The sequence below is a fragment of the Saccostrea echinata genome, unplaced genomic scaffold (genome assembly GCF_033153115.1).
Source record: "Saccostrea echinata isolate AGI-Se365-2 ecotype Australia unplaced genomic scaffold, CSIRO_AGI_Sech_v1 ptg000032l, whole genome shotgun sequence".
Lineage (NCBI taxonomy): Eukaryota > Metazoa > Mollusca > Bivalvia > Ostreida > Ostreidae > Saccostrea > Saccostrea echinata.
In genome coordinates this window covers 8,375,001-8,393,556 of record NW_026889781.1, presented here as the reverse complement: position 1 = coordinate 8,393,556, position 18,556 = coordinate 8,375,001, and the positions used below count along the sequence as shown (strand labels likewise).

Here is an 18,556-nt window from a genome sequence, read left to right as displayed (position 1 = left end):
ACAAAACCCTGGGTCTGGCCTTAATATTGAATGGCACAACCAGTTAAATAGCCAATGTTATCTTCAGTAACATTTACCATAAAGTTTCCCTGCGCAACAACCATTATACAAATTGTTGACTTTAATTTTGTAACATGTCAATGCATCATAGAAACAATTTTTCAAAAGGAGATATTATTTATTTTAGTACATCATGTTATAAATATAACAAAGTTTATGACACAACATACACAATATATATATGGTCTATCCAAACACTGAAGAGAAATGTCTTGATAGACTTAATAATGTATATTTCTTTGTTCAGAGATAAATAGCAAACCAGTCTATGGTGAACAGAATTCAACTTGTATACCATTCCATGTATAAATCAGGCATTTTCCAAAATTCAAACTCTTATTTTCTTATTAATACTTAATACAACTTCACATCAGTTAACCACAGTTACCCTTAGACATTCTAATCAAATTAAGCAACATCCAAGATATGAATTACTTTGTCCTTTTCCACAAACACTACAGGGTCACTAAGCAAATTTACATGTACAAGTCGCTGATTTACAGTCTTTCTTGTGGTCTGAAAAAATCCATTTTCTTTCTCGGCCTGCGGATAAATGTCTATCACAGCCCATGTCTGAATGTTAAAGTTCACATTGTGTTCCAGAAAAACATTTATGTTTCCGAACAAGTTGGTGTGAGTTGCGCTCAAGATCTTCACTAGGCTACCATTTTTTGTCAATGCTAGGCTTTTGGCACAAAGCTTCCTCTCACGAGTTTTGTATCTCAGAGTTTCTTTCACAGAGTCTTCAAAGTGAAAAATGTCCATATTCATTCCGCTTCTGTAGTAACAGTTCATATGGTTCTTCATGTCACATGTTAAGGTAATATGCTTGTCAGATGCTGAGGAAATACTGTACATGGTAGGAAGCAAGTTGTCCAAGTTTTCACAAGCTGACATCAGTTGACTTTTTCCTTCTGAATGTGATGATGGAACAAACTTCTGACTCAGCACCATGTACATGCACCAGTCATACACCTAAATTGAAATACAAATTAAATAAATATAAAACAGTACAAAAGCAGCAACATCTCAAGTGAAGGAGATCTTAAGGCTCATCAGTCTTCTGACAGGAGAGATAACTCTCTCTCTCTTTGATAAGTGTCTATTATTCCTTTACGAAACTATCACAAGTATTAGAGAAGACCATTTATTCAAATTTTGTTCTGCACATTATGCTGATTTTGTCTTTTATAAATATAGACCTTTTATTACAATCATCAAGACATGTTACAGTATGTACACTATTTTATTATTATCATATCAACTGAAATGCATATCCACAAAATGAAGCTCAAGAAAAACACACACTGTGTCAGTAGCTATATAAAGTGGTGGTAAAGAAAATGAAAGTTAAAAAAATTTCATAAAGTATACTCACTGCATATGTCTCCATTACTGTTGATTCCTCGGCACCTTTCTTCAAACACTGGCGAGTGATCCAGCCATTGGCCCTCTCATAAGCAAAGAGCCATCTCCCATAGAGGGGTCCATACATTGAAAAACCATCAACAATATGGTGGATGAGGTGTGTGACTAAATTCTGTTAAATATAAAGTTAAAAAAAAGTCTGATTACATATGCACTAAAACCAATTAAATGAAATGTTTTATTCATATTTGAAAAAAGATTTAAATCAAACAAGACTTTTCCTTCAGATTCAAGTCTGACCCAGAAAGAATATAAAACTCATAGGCCAGAAATGTTGATAATTGGGCAAATTAAATAAAATAACTACATTTTGTACCTGCATGGACAGTGGAAAATCCCTTTCAAATAATGCTAAGGATGAATGGACTTCTCTCTGCAGATGTGGCAAATCTTCCTCTTTCAAAGTTGGTGACACAATTCTTTTAATAACATGTAGCATTTTCTGCAGGGTGTCTTCTTGTTTTGCAGGTAGGAATCCTTTGATGCACCACTCTAGAGCTCCACTTGTAACAAACTGTAAAATAAACATAATATTGTAAATCCAAAATACAGAATTAGTACCTGCATTTGTTTTGATTTAATACCTTTCAAAAAATCAGTGACAACAAACTTGTACAAGCCATAAACTAAAACTTATAAAAGCTCAACTAAAGCCTCAGTGCTGTGTGTAATAATAATAATTTATAATTTCTTAAGAAATATTTTAAAATAAATATAAGAATTATTGAATGAACAATTTACCTGAAGCTTAGAATTCATAGTCCGTAACGTCCATGGCTTTGTGAAATCTGGGCCTGGAGTTATGTCTTGCAAAAGACTGTACTTAATCATGGAGGCTCTCTCATCGGCAAGTTTCAGTTGTTCCTTAGAGAGGGACCATGGTGTTGGGGGAAGGACACATTCTGGATCAATGTTTTCTTCATTACGTTTTCTCTTTCTTTTCCCCTTTGATTTGGCTGATGGCAATGTAGAATTTACTGGTGGCATCGGATTTGGATTTGCCGTAATCCATATTTCTGGAAATCTGTCAAACTTTTTCTCACAATTTCTGATGTTTGGGCTATCATGTTTTCCAGTAAGCATATCCATTAAATGGCTTATAAAGTCAGCAATAGTATGCATGCCGTCTGGTTGCATTTGATTTCTGCGATCATGATATGGAAGTTTCATGAATGTGTAGGTACCTTTCATCCCCGTCTCTTTTTGGTGTTTCATTTTCTGGTGTTTGTTTGGCAGTTTGTCGTATTCTTCCCTTCGTTGTTTTTCCTCTTGAAAGGAGTAGGAAACAGGAACATTACTGTCTCTCTCTTTTAGTCCGAATCCAGAAGAACCTCGCATAGAGTCACTAAGAGGAAGGAAACTTCTGTTTGACAAATGAATGGTTTTCTTCAGGAAATGACAATAGTGTCCAGTCTCTTGGCAATACGGACATGATCTTAAAGCAGCTGCACCACTCAGATGTAAAAGTTTAGAATATGCTGGGATGTCGCACAGAAACTGTAACAATGCCACTTTTACTTTTACAGGTGCTGTAGTGTACGATGTCTTTACAGGAAATTCTGTCAAGCCAAGCAACTCCTCTGTCAAAATTTCCAAGTATGGCTCCAAATTCTTTGGCTCACTCCCATTTATACCACTTGGAATTATTCCCATTAAAAACATGGGTCCAAGGAATTGACGGATGTTTCTAGGCAGATTTATCCAAGTAAGAATAAGCGGCCACATTGATTTCTGACTGGATGAATGTTTGTTAGGATTCACTCCGTCAGTGAAAAGGGAAAGAGGGACACATAGTTGTTCCTGCCAGCCTTCAAAGACACCTCCTTCCTGAAACCAGGACTTGTATAGCAGTCCATCAGTAAAATCTGTCAACGTTCCACGTATTTTAATCTTATCGGCATATAACAACTGGCACAAATTTGAGGTTCCAAACCACCGTGCAAGTCTTGGCCCAAGTGGCATGTAGGTAAAAGTCTTCCTAACACGTCCATTGACTCTTCTAGGCTCACCACATTCTGGACAGGTATCAATATCAGCATGTGCACCTCGAAACAGCAAGCAGTCATTTATACAAACTTCGTACTTCACAAGAGGGATAAGAAGATGTTTAATAACATTCCTGGCTTCCTCAAACGATGCAGGCAAGTGGTTGGGCTTTGGGAGTGTTTGCTTTTCATTATGCAGTACATCTGAAATCGCTTTTTTGGACACCCCATGGTTACTTGAAAACACATATAAATTTTGCGTCACAGCTTCCAGCACAGTTACTTTGGATCCTTCATACAAAGGTCTAAGGAGACAAGGGTCCTTGTAGGCATCTTCATTGAACATGAACTTTGGAGTAACCAGTTCTTCTTTTCTTGTAATGTCATCCTGGGCATGTCTATAGAATGTACTCCTTGGTACCCACTTTCCACAGCATTCAGTACACTTGCACAATCTAGTAGATCCTTAAAAAAATGAAAAGAAATTAATTATTGCTGATGTCATTTTCAATCCCATTTGGATTTTTATTTATTAAAAAAAATTGGTTCCAAGATTTTATCTGAAATAACTCAAAGAATTCACTATTTTCATTTAAAATTCACACAAATTTGCAACAATTGTTCCAATAAAAAAATTATTACAGGTCTTTTTCTACATGGTCGTTTGTTTGTTTAATATCTATTTATAATAAGGATATCTTAGTTTCTTTTTTTTTTTAGGTTTTTAAATTTTAGCATATTGCTTAGCAAAAAACATCATTAACTTTTTAATTACCATCAAGTTTCACTTGAAAAGACATACTGCTGAGGACAAAACAACAGATACAAATGCAGAGAACCCATGTCATATTACTATCATGAAATTATAAGGACTAAACTAAAGGTAACTGGGGGGGATCAAGGGAGAGAGTTCAACAGCTGAACTGTATTTTCATTGGCCAGTGCTCTTAACCAATCAAAATGAGTTCAATTTTACCTTATCACCTTTTTTCTAATTTTGTTAAACTAGGAGTGAAGGATATTAATCCCCCCTTTCTCAAAAGGGCAAATTTATATTAAAAAAAAAAATAAAATAAATAAATAAATATCTAAATACATACAACATGTATTGTTATAAAAATAGACATTGTTTGTGAGAGGAATTGGTTTTGAACATACATAATGTATTTTATTGCCTTTAAATTTTACAAATGTGATAGCTGGGGCAGAAATTCTTAAAACTTAACAAACCATTTTCACACATCATGTACATGTGAATTACATACAAAACTTATTTACATATATGGGTCAAAGTTTTTAATTAATAAGCCCCCCTCCTCGAAGAAATTGAAAAAAAAATAATCAACATTACTTTACAATTTATCTTCCAAGAGTAAAGGTTGAGTTTAAACAGTATGTGATTTTCCCATTTGCCAAATGAATTCGTCAAATTTCTTTTCTATAACTTAAGGATCAAAATCTGTATATTTTTGCATGAGAAGAAATACTGATGATTATTCTCCAGGGGATGATAGAACATTTACATGTATCACATGTATGAACATCAATTAATTTATCGTAACAAAATTAATTGTTTGAAAACTCTATAATTATAATCCCATTCTAAATCCATCATTTATTTTGGAGATCTAATAACTATTCAATTGTAATGGACATAATTTTGTGAAATATTAAGGGAGATAAAAAACATGTACCACATGCAGGAAACTCAAATAATTATGCAATTATACTTTGTTTGAAAAACTTTGAAATTTTACCAATTAAAAAATTAAATTTGATTTACCAAATTTCTCAAATATTTCAAATTTCAACTGAGGATACGAAGCAAAATGCAGAATTTTGGTTAATAATGCTAAGTAATTAAAATATGTTTGACCATGCAATTAAGTTTTCATTGTTTGACCATTAGGAAGTCACAGACCATCGAATTGTTTAAGTAGTCTCTTAATTGTTAGGATAATAGTTTGAAGATGAAAAGTTACAGTGAGAGGGATAATTGCTTGATTACCTAATTATGAGATTTTAAAGACAACTATGTCATTTTCTTAATAATGACAGAATTATTGAGTCCCTGAGCCAGTCTTCAGCTTTATTCAGACCGTTCAGTGTGTGTTAATATAACGTGCATCTTCATCATGAACCCCTATCAAAATCTATCCTTTAATCCCATGGATTATAACTATCCTCCCAATGGATCCTATGCTCCCATACAGAACCCTACTCCCAGTACTGTCTATGTGCCTCCCAGTGTTTCTCAGTCCTGTGACTTTAATTGTGTTTGCTGCCTGAAACTGAAAGCGGGTCAGACATCTTCTTGCAACACCTCAAAGACAACTGTGGGAACCCAGACAATGCTTGAAGTTCCTCAAGGCCTCGATCCTGAGGGGTTTTGGATGCGAGGGACTTATGAGCATGCTTTATTACAGGTAATTAGCAAATTAAATGTGTCTTTCTGCTAATTTCATTTATTATTTAGATCTGTTAAGGTCCAAAATTCTGACTTCAATGTACATTTGAATAAATCTTTGAACAAAAATAATTGTGAAATTAACTATTTTTTGGAAGAACTTTTGTGGAATATATATTGTTAAAAATATAATGACAGAACTTGTATGATCTGAAGAACTTCATCTCATTTAAAAATTCATCTACTTTGACTATGTAATTTGTTAAGTAACTAAATTCAGTCATTTACTTAAGTATTTAAAAAATAAATTGAAATACAAAGAGCTGTAATTTGTCCCCTTAATCGATACACATTTATATTTTGAAAACCACATGCTTTATTTACATGTAGGAACTAGGGTACATGTACAGTGTGTCACGACAGACTGAAGGCCAAATAAAATTTTTGTATCTAAATTTCTACATGTAGCTAGCATGAGACTATAATTTGTAGTTTCATAAACTTCATAAAAAAAAGAAAACATATAATTATTATTTAGCAAAATCCATTGATTATATGAACACTTCACAATCTGTTCAGCTGTTTTAATTAAAAAATTCAAATTCTATTTTAGAAGTCTGTCAATAATGCCCTGCAAAAGTACAAGCTGTCAGGGAGAAAGGACAGTAACTGGGAGGCTGCAACAAATGAGATCATGAACTCCTACCAGTGTGACATGCCTCAGACTCCCACAAACAGAAGAAAGGTTCAAGACCGAATGAGAAAAGCAGTTTACTGGGGACGCTTCTACGAGAAAAAAGAGTAAGTGATCATAAAATTTTGTCACCTTTTTCATAGGATTTTGTTAAAAACAGTTGGAATGAGATCAATAGAATTAGAACTAAATTTGAAAGCCTAAGTTATTAAATATCCAGCTATCTGACACATACATTTCTGGTATACAGAAATGATAATAATAGTTCTGACTTTTCAAGATAATTCTTTTATCAAAAGTTTTCAGCACAATTAATTTGTTTATGTTCTTCATTCATCATGTTTTAATTATGTTATTGAATAAATGGGGTATTTCTGATGTTTATGAAATGAGTTGTTTTAATCTCCATATGTCATATTCTATACACATTAAAAAAGTAAAAAGTAAAAAAAATGATAATAATTAATATAGAAAAGGAAAAACAACTAAATAAAAAAATGAATACTTTTTTTTTCATGTAGTACCAAGTAGTATTGATATATCTTGTAAAATTATAATAATAAATTAAAATGAGAAATTTAATCATGTTCTAAATTATAAAATTTTGATATTATCATGGTCATCAATTTGATTGATTTTCCTTGTATGTTGTGTATATCAAACACACAGTAGCAGGGGAAACCAGCAGAGAACAATAGACTTGTTAAAACCTATTGTCTCCACAGGTCATTGCTGACCATGCAATTAACATAGATTACACATGGAACTAACACAGTTAATATACTTCCTACTGTTAAGAAAGATCAAAAGAAAAATTGTGCTTTGATTTTTTAAACTTCTTTAAAAGGGTGAAATATAAAACAAAATTATATTTAAAATTAAATTAAATATTAAATATATTTCAGCATTGTTAACATTAATTTTTCTTTAAAGGAATTCTAAAGTAAAACATGTATTAGCTTAATTTTATATATTCATTTCTAATTTTTTCCCCCCAGATTCCAAGTAATCAAATAATTTTGATGTGAACATCCCAAAAATAAAATTTCCCCATAGAACCAGTACTGTGTTATTATTTATTAATCATATCATTTTAAACTAAAAAATTATAAGTACAAGTACATCATAAAATAAGGTGGTCTGCCTGATAAAATGTGAAATACATGCATGTACATATCTATAACCAGCTCTGGCTCTATTTGAAACCTTCCTGAATTTTTTTTTATGGTGTGATCATGTCAGTTCATTATATTTTCCAGAAAAGAGGCAGTAAAAAGGGGTATGACTGTTAAGGCTTTCCTTCGGCATTCCAAACAACATCCACAAGAAACAAGCAGTTCAGAACCCTCTGGATTGTTGGAGGAACAATGTGATACGTAAGTCATTATTTATTTCTAATTAAGATTAATAATTAAAGTAAAAAGTTAATACATGTAGACTATACATTTACATTAAACTAAACAGAGATTACCAGGTAGCTGTTAATTTTTTTTAAACAAAAATTAAAATATTTCATATTAGAATTCTGTAATTTATGAAACAATTTATTATGATTATTTTTTTTTTTTTTATCTTTTTAAAAAAAATCAAGAGTGTTCATCATGTTCATATTTTCTGTGAATTGATATATATGAAAGTAATGATGTCATTTTTTTCTTAAGTGAGGTTGCTGACCGTGGAGATGCTAGAGATATGACTGCACCAACAGCAGCTACTTTTTCCAGTGACTCCGACAGCGACACACCTCTGGCCGTCTACAGACAGAAAACCAAGGGCAAGAAGTAATTCCCTCATCAGTGGACACTCCCCATTTCACAACTAGCTGACATAGTCTGTGACAGTTTTTAAATATTATTTATAATATGTAGCTTGTGCATTGATGTTAATGTGAGAAATTCAATCATTAAATCACCTGTGAAAACTCTGGCATTGTACTCTATTTCTTTCCATACATGTATAGACTAGTTTAAAAGGAACAGAGCACCCCCATGTTGATCTACACAAAATTTTCTATGTCAGTCTGATATATATAAAGTAGGGTAAGAAAAATTATTTTTACTACTGTAACTGTTTATCTTACTTGAAAGAGACATTGACAGTTATCATATAGTATACTTACCACATCAATTCATGAGACAGTCATGAGGATCGAGGAAATTCCAACTTCTTCAGCGTAGTTTCTGTGTACAGTACTTAAGACTGCTAGGCACTTGAAAAGTTATTTCCAGCGGCAGTTTCAGTAGTAAATACATAAAGAAGATTGTTTTGTAAACAATTTAAGATCAAGATTGTCACTGTTATCATTCCATCAAGCTAGACCTCAAGGCAGAAGTCCTTCCGAATTTCCTTGTTCAAAAAAGCTTGTCGAACATCATATACGGGTTAAATATTTTAAACATTGTATACCGTTAAAAAATTACGCTCAGTCCTGTTATAAAGTTGTCTGTATTTCTCCTAAAAAGGCTAATTCACAACATCTGACACATTGTATGCACCATGTGCACCATAGGCAAACAGTAGAGCTAGAAACAATACGAGGAACCACGTCTTCGCCTTTGACAGTTAAAAGTCTTAATGTTGCAGATCAAACTAATTCATTTGTTGAAAAAAATATATTTGTTTAAGTTGTAAAAATTTTCAATAATGAAAGTACGGGCACACAAAAAAGTATCAATTGGTTGTTTTCGAATTTTTAAGAGAGAGAGAGAGAGAAGAAGAGAGAGAGTCTATATACATAAGAAAATAAGTCTTATTACCATAGTTATAATTAATTTCTTGAAAACAGTTTTCCCATTTCTGTATTATTTTTAGATGGATTATGTAAAAGGACATCATTTGTAATACATGTACAAGGTTCCATGTGTTGTGCCCCCCCCCCCCTTTCGGGGGAGAGCGTTTTCTTTCTTCCTAAGTGGATCAAAGAAAGGTAGAAATGGAGGCCCAAGTTCAACGACTTTCGTGCCCCCGGAGATTTTTTTTCTACATTCTACATTTCAAAGAGCGATAGCAAAATGAACAATTGATTTATAGATATAATAATTCGTATATACATAATTGATGGAATTAATTTCACCAGCTCTTCATGGGATTTTCGTTCTCCTATGATAAACGATATCAGCCTGTGTATATTCTGACTAGTATATTGTAATTTGTACGTTGACAAGTACATTTTGCAATGACAATGTACAGTTCGTGTTTTTATCTTTTTGGCTCTACAGGTGTGTACAAAAGGGAAAATGTCCAAAAAGAAAAGAAAAGGAAGTATAAATCACATGCCCTTAATTTTAATAAAAAATCCAGGTCAGCGAAGACCATTTAATTATGAATAAAATTGTACAAAGGGCACCGGGAATTGTTTTTTAAAAACTCTTGTTATATTTCTTTTTTCCCTATATCACGGACCTGTTTTAACCAATACTATATCCCATGTTACGAAACACACATCACATATACCGTAACGGAAATAATGTAAAAACAGCCCTTTTTCAGCTACCATGCATGACTGAATTTTTATGAATTCCTTTAATACTTACCTTAAATTTAATTAATGGAAACAAAAAAAGAAAAATACAAAAAATTCTAAATAAATATGTTCTATTCTTCAATGGATAAAATTCATAATCATACAATTCATAAATCCATTCATTCATTCTTTTTCTAACATTATATGTTTATTTATTTATTTTTTTTATTTTGTCACTTCTTAATAATAAAGAAAAAAAAACCCATCAGATATCGTAATGAAATTACTGTTCTTTAAGTTTTTCATTAGTTAAAAAAAATATACATTTCAGGAATGTATATTTGTATAGAAATATATATATATATATATATATATTTTTCGATAAATTAACTTTGCTTTGTAACATTTAGATGTATATAAAAAATAAGCAGCTCTGCAGACCCCGCTAGAGCGAGAACAATAGGGACAGTAATTATCAGTAAATGTCAGCACTTGTCTAAGTTTTTCAGCAGGGACAGTAATCGGGTCAGTAATTGTCTAAGTTTATCAGCACCGACTAAGATTGTCAGCACTTTTCTAAGTTTATCAGCACCGGCAGTAAAAAGGTCAGTAATTGTCTAAGTTTTGCAGTAAAGACAGTACAAGGTCAGTAATTGTCTAAGTTTGTCAGTAAAAAATGGGAATGTCAGTACATTTCTGACTTAGTAGTGTATCTCAGCAAAGCAACAAATTATTTATTCATTACCTACAATGTTGATATACTGAAAGTCACATTTAAATAAAGCAATAGGCGATTTTATTAACATCCTTTCCTAATCCGATAATATTTAAAATAATAAAACATTTTTAATTTTTACACGGAGGATAAAATATGCAAAAGATGATATTGCCTGCATTTTACAAACAAAAAATAATATACTGAAACGCAAAAGAAACGCAACATCCTATTTTAGATGGGAAAATTACATAAAGGATATAATTTTGAATCTAAAAAGTACGGATATCTTCAACATTGTAAGTATCGATAATTTAACGGTTGAATGATTTTCATGCCCTAACCGGAAGTTAAGTTTGAGTCCGCTTAACAGAAATCAAAAATTGCATGTTTCACAAAACATTTGACAAAAATATGGGGTTTTAAGGGTTTGTATCTATTTATCATAAGTAATGCAGCAATATTCCGCAAAATAAATTCGTCTTTCGTTTCCGGAAGAGATGCCAAGGCTTTCTGAAAATGACTTAAGTACGCATTTCAAATGCTGTAACTGGAAAATCTGAAAATAAAGGTCATGGAAAATTGCAGATGCAAAAATGCCTGAACAGGCTCATAGTATCATTAGCATGAATGATAGTCCGTGGACCGGAAGTCCAAGTGTTACTACACTGCGCTAGGTTAGAGAAAATTCGATTTCATCATCTGAAAAACGGACATTAAAAAATGGCAAATAATTTTTTTTTTTTTTTCGCTCAGATATCGAGATTGATGAACCTATTGCATCGTGAAAATCAATCTGCAATTGTTGTGTCTTCCATGCATGCTATAATTGAATGGCTGAGAAGGGGGTGTTTTAAACCGTCATGTGTTACTTTCTAAAGTTAAAAGATAATCATTTAACATTATTATAATTAAATCTCTGATGTTTTTAAATCGAGTTTAACTCAACTGTAATCAGTTTTGAAAATCATTAGTTAAAAGGTTCAAATATTTGTAGATTATTTCTTGTTGCGTTTCTTTTGCGTTTCAGTATAAAAAGAATATGTTTTATAAATTATATACTTTATAGAGATATCAAAATTTTTTATTGATTATGGGATTTTATTTATAGAATGTCCAGACGGAAGGTATGGATACAACTGCCAGGAAACATGTAGCTATTGTCCAGTTCTCAAGATATGCGACGCAATATCAGGGCAATGTAGTGGTATAAACCTATTCCATTCTTGGCATTTTGTGAAATATGAAGATAACGAACAGTATTCAATCTCGAAATTCAAATGAAACAATACAAATTTAGAGCAGGGCAAACACGGCCTCAAAATTTAAAGGTGGGATTAGGTGCAATGGAGTGGTGAGCATCCCATGCAACCAATCACACCCTCTGCGTGCTCCTTGTCTTGGTCGGAAGAAAAAAAAACTGTAACATCCGTAGATAGATCAATTTACAAATAATGGTCTAACAATTAGTATGACAAAAGTCAGTCAGCATTTGACTTAATGATAGGTTATATGTCCTGAAAAAAGGTCATTGTATCGACCCTTAAACTTGCAAAATGATGGCTACAAACGAGACTGTTGATATCCTTGTTTCATCAACTTGTTTGACAAAAGCTTGCGTCGTTTTAGAAACTGTTCATACGCAGAGCATGCCCTTGCGTATCGAATCAACTGAGAGACATAAACCCCGTATGCATGTGATACGTGTTTATTGCTGCATAAGTAAGGAAATTTGACGATTGAAAAGTTTAAGTCATCACGTTTATCATAAGGCTTTGTTTTAGGTTACCATTAGCATTTATTGTTTGGTTTGTAACTGAAATGCACATGTTTATTTTGTGTTATTACAGTTAAAAGATTACAAGATTCTAATACAAACAAACAGTTCTCACTATATCTTCTGTACGGAGTTGTATCGTCTCTTTTCTTAAGTGCTGGCTTAAACTTTGCTTTAATATTTTGGCGAGTTTGTTTTTAATTTTTTTTTCAATTGAACTTTAATACTAAATAATAGGGAGGGGGTGATATCCGCTTACTTCTTCTCAATATGTCTTAAAACACATTTAGGAGCTGTAGAAATAATGTGTGCAAAAGGAAGAATCACCAAGAGAGATGTACAATACAACTGGCAACAGAACCTATCAAGCCTGGAACAAAAGTCGATGACAATGATGAAGAGAGTGTAGTTTATGAAGATCTTGTTCAATATTGAGTCAGCACTCCATTTCTGATAACACACCTTAGAGGGAAGTTACAGAATGTGAATTTGTCCTTATTAAGAAAAGTTTTATTATGATCACTTTTAATTGAACTTGTGTATTTTAAATAAGTAGGAAAGAAAACCAAATAGTATAATTTTCAAAAACATCCAAACCGCGTGTTCTACTTCATACAACATGACTATTTCCAACACGAAATACACGTAAAAAATAATAGTAACAATTGACTTAACTCTCCTGATTTCGACATAATCTATTCAAATCGTTAAAAATACACAATTTAACTCTAGAAACGGGGGAAGAGGGGAGTTCCTGTCAAATGTACCAGAAAAGCTCATGGTTACGTCATAAATCTTGCTTTTTTATTCATTTTCTGTTGACGATTTCAAATGCTCCTTTCAAGCAATTAGATGCTGTTATCTTCTTCAGAATAAGAATATTTTCTTAGAGTACATAACTATGTATTGTTCAAGGATCTACTGAAAAGACATTACGTATGCTTGATAAATCGACTTTATCGGAGAATCAGATCTCCTGCTTTTTTTTCTCCTCCTCAGGTCTTTAAAAATGTCCTAACGTGCTATGCAAAATTTTTATTCATTAAAATTTTAAGGAATTGTATTAATTGAATTTTTGATTCTCTGTGAATTGTTGAAACTCTGTGATTAAATGTTATATTTATACCCTTCAAAGAGGTTTGAATTTTTTTTTATTTTTATGACAAGATTATGAATATAACAATGATGATGATGATGTTCTTAGTAATAAACCTTTTTTATTCATTGGGTTACTGTTTTCATTTGTTTTAAATTGAAAACACAAAGTGAAGAAACAGCTAAAACAATTAAAGCCGAACTATAGGTCTACTGTATACATTTGTTGACTGGGGTTTAAAGCAACAGTCTAACATAAAGCATAAATAAATCTTTTTTATAAGCTATATTGATATTTCAATGAAAATATACACTCTAAAAGAATTTTTAGGAATAATTTTTAATTTCGACACTGGCTTAATTTGGCACCAAAAGCACCTTATCCTTTAAAATTAACAACGATACAAAATATGATGTAAATCATAAGCGGTGCCAATTTTGATACACTAGATGCGCATTTCGACAAATTATGTCTCTTCAGTGATGCTCATGCCGAAAAATTGGAAATCCAGACTATATTTGAAGAGCTGAAAAAAGTGCCAAAGACTGGAGCATTTTGCATGTTTGCAATGCTGAATATATTTCAAATAAAACATCTCTCTCTCAGAATTATCATTTTCTAGTCTTAGATTTCGTTTAGAGATAAACGGGTTTTACCAGAAATGTAAGTCGAATTGTTTTTAAGAAATAATAAAATGAAAGTCGTACATGTATGCATGAACTTTATGCAACCCTGGAACAGAACTGTAGAAGGCCTTGCTTCTTATTCTCGTCGCTGGGACGTCCTTTGATTATATAAAAAAAAACTTGGTAGTAAATTTTGATATAATAATTCATTACTTCGATTGTGGGAGAGTTTAATTCCACCGAGGGGAAATCTGGACGTTGAATTTCCATGCTTTTGACTTCAAAATTGACAAATTTTCATCGTAGTAATCCATGTTACCATTGTGAGATCTGAAATTGTAAGATGTGAAGAACATAGGGCACAAACAATAACCTCAATAGTGTTTATCAAACATTTGCCATTGAAAACAAAATCCAATTATTATAAGAAATGCCTGGGTGTGACAGAGATTCTGAAGTAATGCTGGAATGATGCTGGAAGAACAATGAAAGGATTAATTTCCTCAAGGACTTCAGAATACTAAGAAGCAGTGATAATAACGTAATAACAAAAACAATGGAGTTCGAAATTGAATGTTTATCAATAACATAAACTCGATGTAGAATTTAAATGAAGCCCCACAACTTGTAAAATAGTCCTCTTTGGTTACACGGTCGATTTGTCTGATGTCCACATTTTTCTAAACGGGAAAATCTTAGATTTTCCTTTACCGCACACAGCAAAATGTTCTGAACATGGAGTGCATTTGACAGTTTCGCACCCTGTATGTTGTTTGTGAACTCTCATTCGTGCATTTAGTTGATTCGTCTGTCCAATATTATATACGCCATAGGTAGGACATATTGCACATGAAACCAGATTTGAAGATATACTATTCCTGTTGTATTTGGTTTTAAAACCTTTCTATTTTCAGTGAAATTTGATAGCCCTACTGAATAAACTCACACGTTCCACATCGGTGGTCACAACACTTTTTGATGATTCCAGAAAGGCTGTTTAATCCAAAACTCAATCGTAAATGATGGATTATGTATTTACACATTTTATTTTATTTCTATGCGTTGATTATACGTCTTGTTTTAACTGCGTTGAAAACAATTATGCAGCAGCTACCACAGGTTTCATTATGAGGTCATATTGCTTTATGGTATCACGTTAGCATCGTTACTGACAGGGATTTGAACTTTTCATAACTGTCTGAAGAGCCCACATGGCTAAAAGCGCTTAAAGTAAAGATTTTATCTATTATGGGTTGTGACATTCTGTTTTATTTAAGTTTATTATATAGTCTATTTATAGTCCCTTTACAATATTACGAACGCAAGCGGTTTATAATACTACATATTCACTGGATTTGAGGCCGTTTTCTGCAGAGGGTCAGTGCGCGTGCATCGGCGATTGTAACGTCACAATCAACACCTCAGACAACGTTCTAAACAATGGTTGTAACGGCCGAAGCCAGCTGTGTATCTAAACTTCAATAATAATATTTTTTCTGGTGAATAACAAACCATATTCACCACCGAAAGAGTCCATAATTGTGTAATATAGGGTTGTTGAACAAATTGTTATTGTACAAATGCACGAGCTTGAGAGTGCATTTGTACAGCCAACGAGTGCCAATATTCACCAATGTTCAATAACTTCTTTGTCATATAGCTATTGCATCTCCCATTGATAGATATTAGTTATTTCAACTTAATAACTCAAATTAATTAGAATTTTCAGTATCAGTATTTAAATTAACGTCTGCCCTGTAAGTGTTCAATATAGCATCATTCCAATGACCCTTTCAAGCCTTATGATATGTTTAGTGAGGATTAATCGAGGTTACTACGTATAAATTATTAATTAATAATTTAAATTTTGAAAATAAAAACACCTTATCTAGCTGACACTTCTTATCATAACATTTATCTTTGAGAGGTTGACAAGACGATATTTTTTGCTCACAAAGGGGCATTTGATATTGAACACTCGAATTCTGAACTCATATACGTAATATAACTCAGAGTTCAATAATTGAACTCTATTGAACTCTAAAGTTTTCTAGACTTAGTAAGTTTTTTTTATAGTAGAATATTTATTAGCTATACATCAAAAATGATTTTATCCAGCGTTCTTGTGTAATAATTCCAGAGTCTTGGTGAGTGGATGAAAACATATGATTATTTAGATGAAAAAAAGAAAAAAAAAAAGCATACACATGTATGACCAAAGAGCACGGGAGATTTCTTTTATTACATGTTTTCTACATAGCTATTCAATGTTTTACACTGTTTAATATACTGTAAAATTAAATTTTAAAGGGGTCAAATTTTTGTGGTTTGAGGAAACATATTGGTTCGAGATGATATAATTTCAAGGTTGTAGAAGAAACGTACATTATTGTTACGTCAAATTAGGCATTTTGTGATGGACATAATGTCGTGGGTCCCTTTAAACCAAAAAAAAAAAAAAAAAAAAAAAAAAAAAAAAAAACGACAAAAATAAAACCCTCACGAAAATCATTAATTTCACAGTATGTAAATCCACAATGTTTTACTTGATGAAGCCCATGAAAAGATCAGTATGACGTCACAACCGTTGATATGTAAATAATACACTATGAGTTATTTCCACTGTATAAAGGAGTAAAATAGTGACACAAAAGATTATATTATTACTATAATGTTCCTGTTTTGTGCAGTTTCCGCTTATAAAATACCTTATTTAATGCAATATCGGCCATGATAACGTTTTATTGTCTTGACCACGAAAAAAAAAAATCACGAATTTATCATATTAAATTCATAAAAAAACCGTACCATAACAGTTTCATACGTGTATAATTTACTAGTTGCAATGCTTTGATTACTCAGTTTTAGTTACTGAAATAATGTTGGTCCATTTTTTTTTTTACGTCTGTTCTTTCATTCACAAATTATTCCTGTTAAATACATATTTTTTTCCTAAATACTAGTATCTTAACTCTTTTCAAAACTCAATTTACTTAATTTATTGGAAACTGTGATCGATCTCATAAATTGTTTGAACAATAAGAATTATGTACAGAGCAATTAAAACACGGATCCAAGGAAACACCAAAGGTTGGCGTAATAGGAGTAAAGAGCTCTTGTCGACCGGTTTTATCCGCCATGAGTCTTCATTGAGTATTGAGCAGGTAATGGAAAATTTTGCAATCAAAATTAGTATAAAATAGAATGGCGTAAAGTTTGTATAAAATATGACAGACATCACAACACAAAGATTCTTTTGGTTATCATAAAGACCATAGAATTCGCGAATTGTTGCATTTAAACAAAGTTGTTGCAAGTTTTTTAATGTATTTGTCAATAGCACAATCAATTTCACACTCTGATTGAAAAGTGAATCAAGTCTGGGAAAGTTAAAAAAAAAAAAATCCCTCGTCGATAAAAGGCAAACTTCAAGCAAGGGGTTTTGAAAATTAAGCACCTCACAAGATTCGCTCTTCTTTTTATTGCATTAGTCATTGTTATAGGAATGTGGTGCTGAAAGTCAGAATAAAGAGTTAAAAATAATAAGTGATATGCTATTAAATGAAGTACTTTAAAAATAACTTTTAGCAATGGAAATAAATAAAGACAATATTTTTTTAAAGATATACACGCTATAACTTGTGTCAGTTTAAAATAAAGTTGGAAATTTATTTATTTATTTATTTATTTATTTATTTATTTTACCAAATAAAGTTACGAAAATACTGTTAATTACACGATTGAATATGAAAGCGTTATAAAGATGTCAAATTATAATTATATATTTTCCAGAAAGTAATGCCTCTATTTAAATTAATGCATCACGTGACACTGTCGCTACTCTCAGATTCATAAACAAAAATGGCATCCAGAAAACAAGGCATGCAAATAATTTTTTACATAGATGCAAACGTCTAACGCTTAAAGATACTTATCTTTTAAAGCAACCAATATTAACTATCTACTCTGTAATAACAAATATTAACCTTGCATCCATAATCGTAGTCAAAATGCAACGTACCTCGTCGTCTATAATTTCCCGCGAACATGCGTGTATATACCGTTTACGCACTTCCTTTATCAGTATTCATGAAAAGGCTGAATTCTTAATTGCAGATCTTGCTTAATTGTTTTTAATTACAACGGGTTATTTCTTTGTGGTAAATATATTTTTCATTAAACATCAGTTTTCTAAAATCACTTGCTCATTTTGTTTCAGAAAAAAAGAGGAGAAAAAGAAATCGGCGTTTATGTAGCGTGTACATATGTATAACTTTAAAATAAAATTATAACTTTATTGCACAG

At 31.9% G+C, this 18,556-nt stretch overlaps 2 protein-coding genes across 2 annotated transcripts; one reads left to right on the top strand and one right to left on the bottom strand.

Annotated features, from left to right (window-relative positions):
• Window positions 1-308: 308 nt before the first annotated feature.
• LOC133198027 (uncharacterized) lies at window positions 309-9,048 on the bottom strand. Its single transcript, XM_061334184.1, has 5 exons — window positions 8,694-9,048; window positions 2,230-3,938; window positions 1,805-2,002; window positions 1,439-1,600; window positions 309-1,035 (listed from the first exon to the last, which is right to left on the bottom strand). Exons 2-5 carry the CDS (start codon window positions 3,817-3,819, stop codon window positions 469-471), a joined length of 2,517 nt encoding a protein of 838 aa, XP_061190168.1. The 5' UTR covers window positions 3,820-3,938; window positions 8,694-9,048; the 3' UTR covers window positions 309-468.
• LOC133197930 (uncharacterized) lies at window positions 5,598-8,359 on the top strand. Its single transcript, XM_061334106.1, has 4 exons — window positions 5,598-5,899; window positions 6,494-6,681; window positions 7,834-7,950; window positions 8,236-8,359. The coding sequence occupies exons 1-4, from the start codon at window positions 5,609-5,611 to the stop codon at window positions 8,357-8,359; spliced, it is 720 nt and encodes a 239-aa protein (XP_061190090.1). The 5' UTR covers window positions 5,598-5,608.
• Window positions 9,049-18,556: the final 9,508 nt, after the last annotated feature.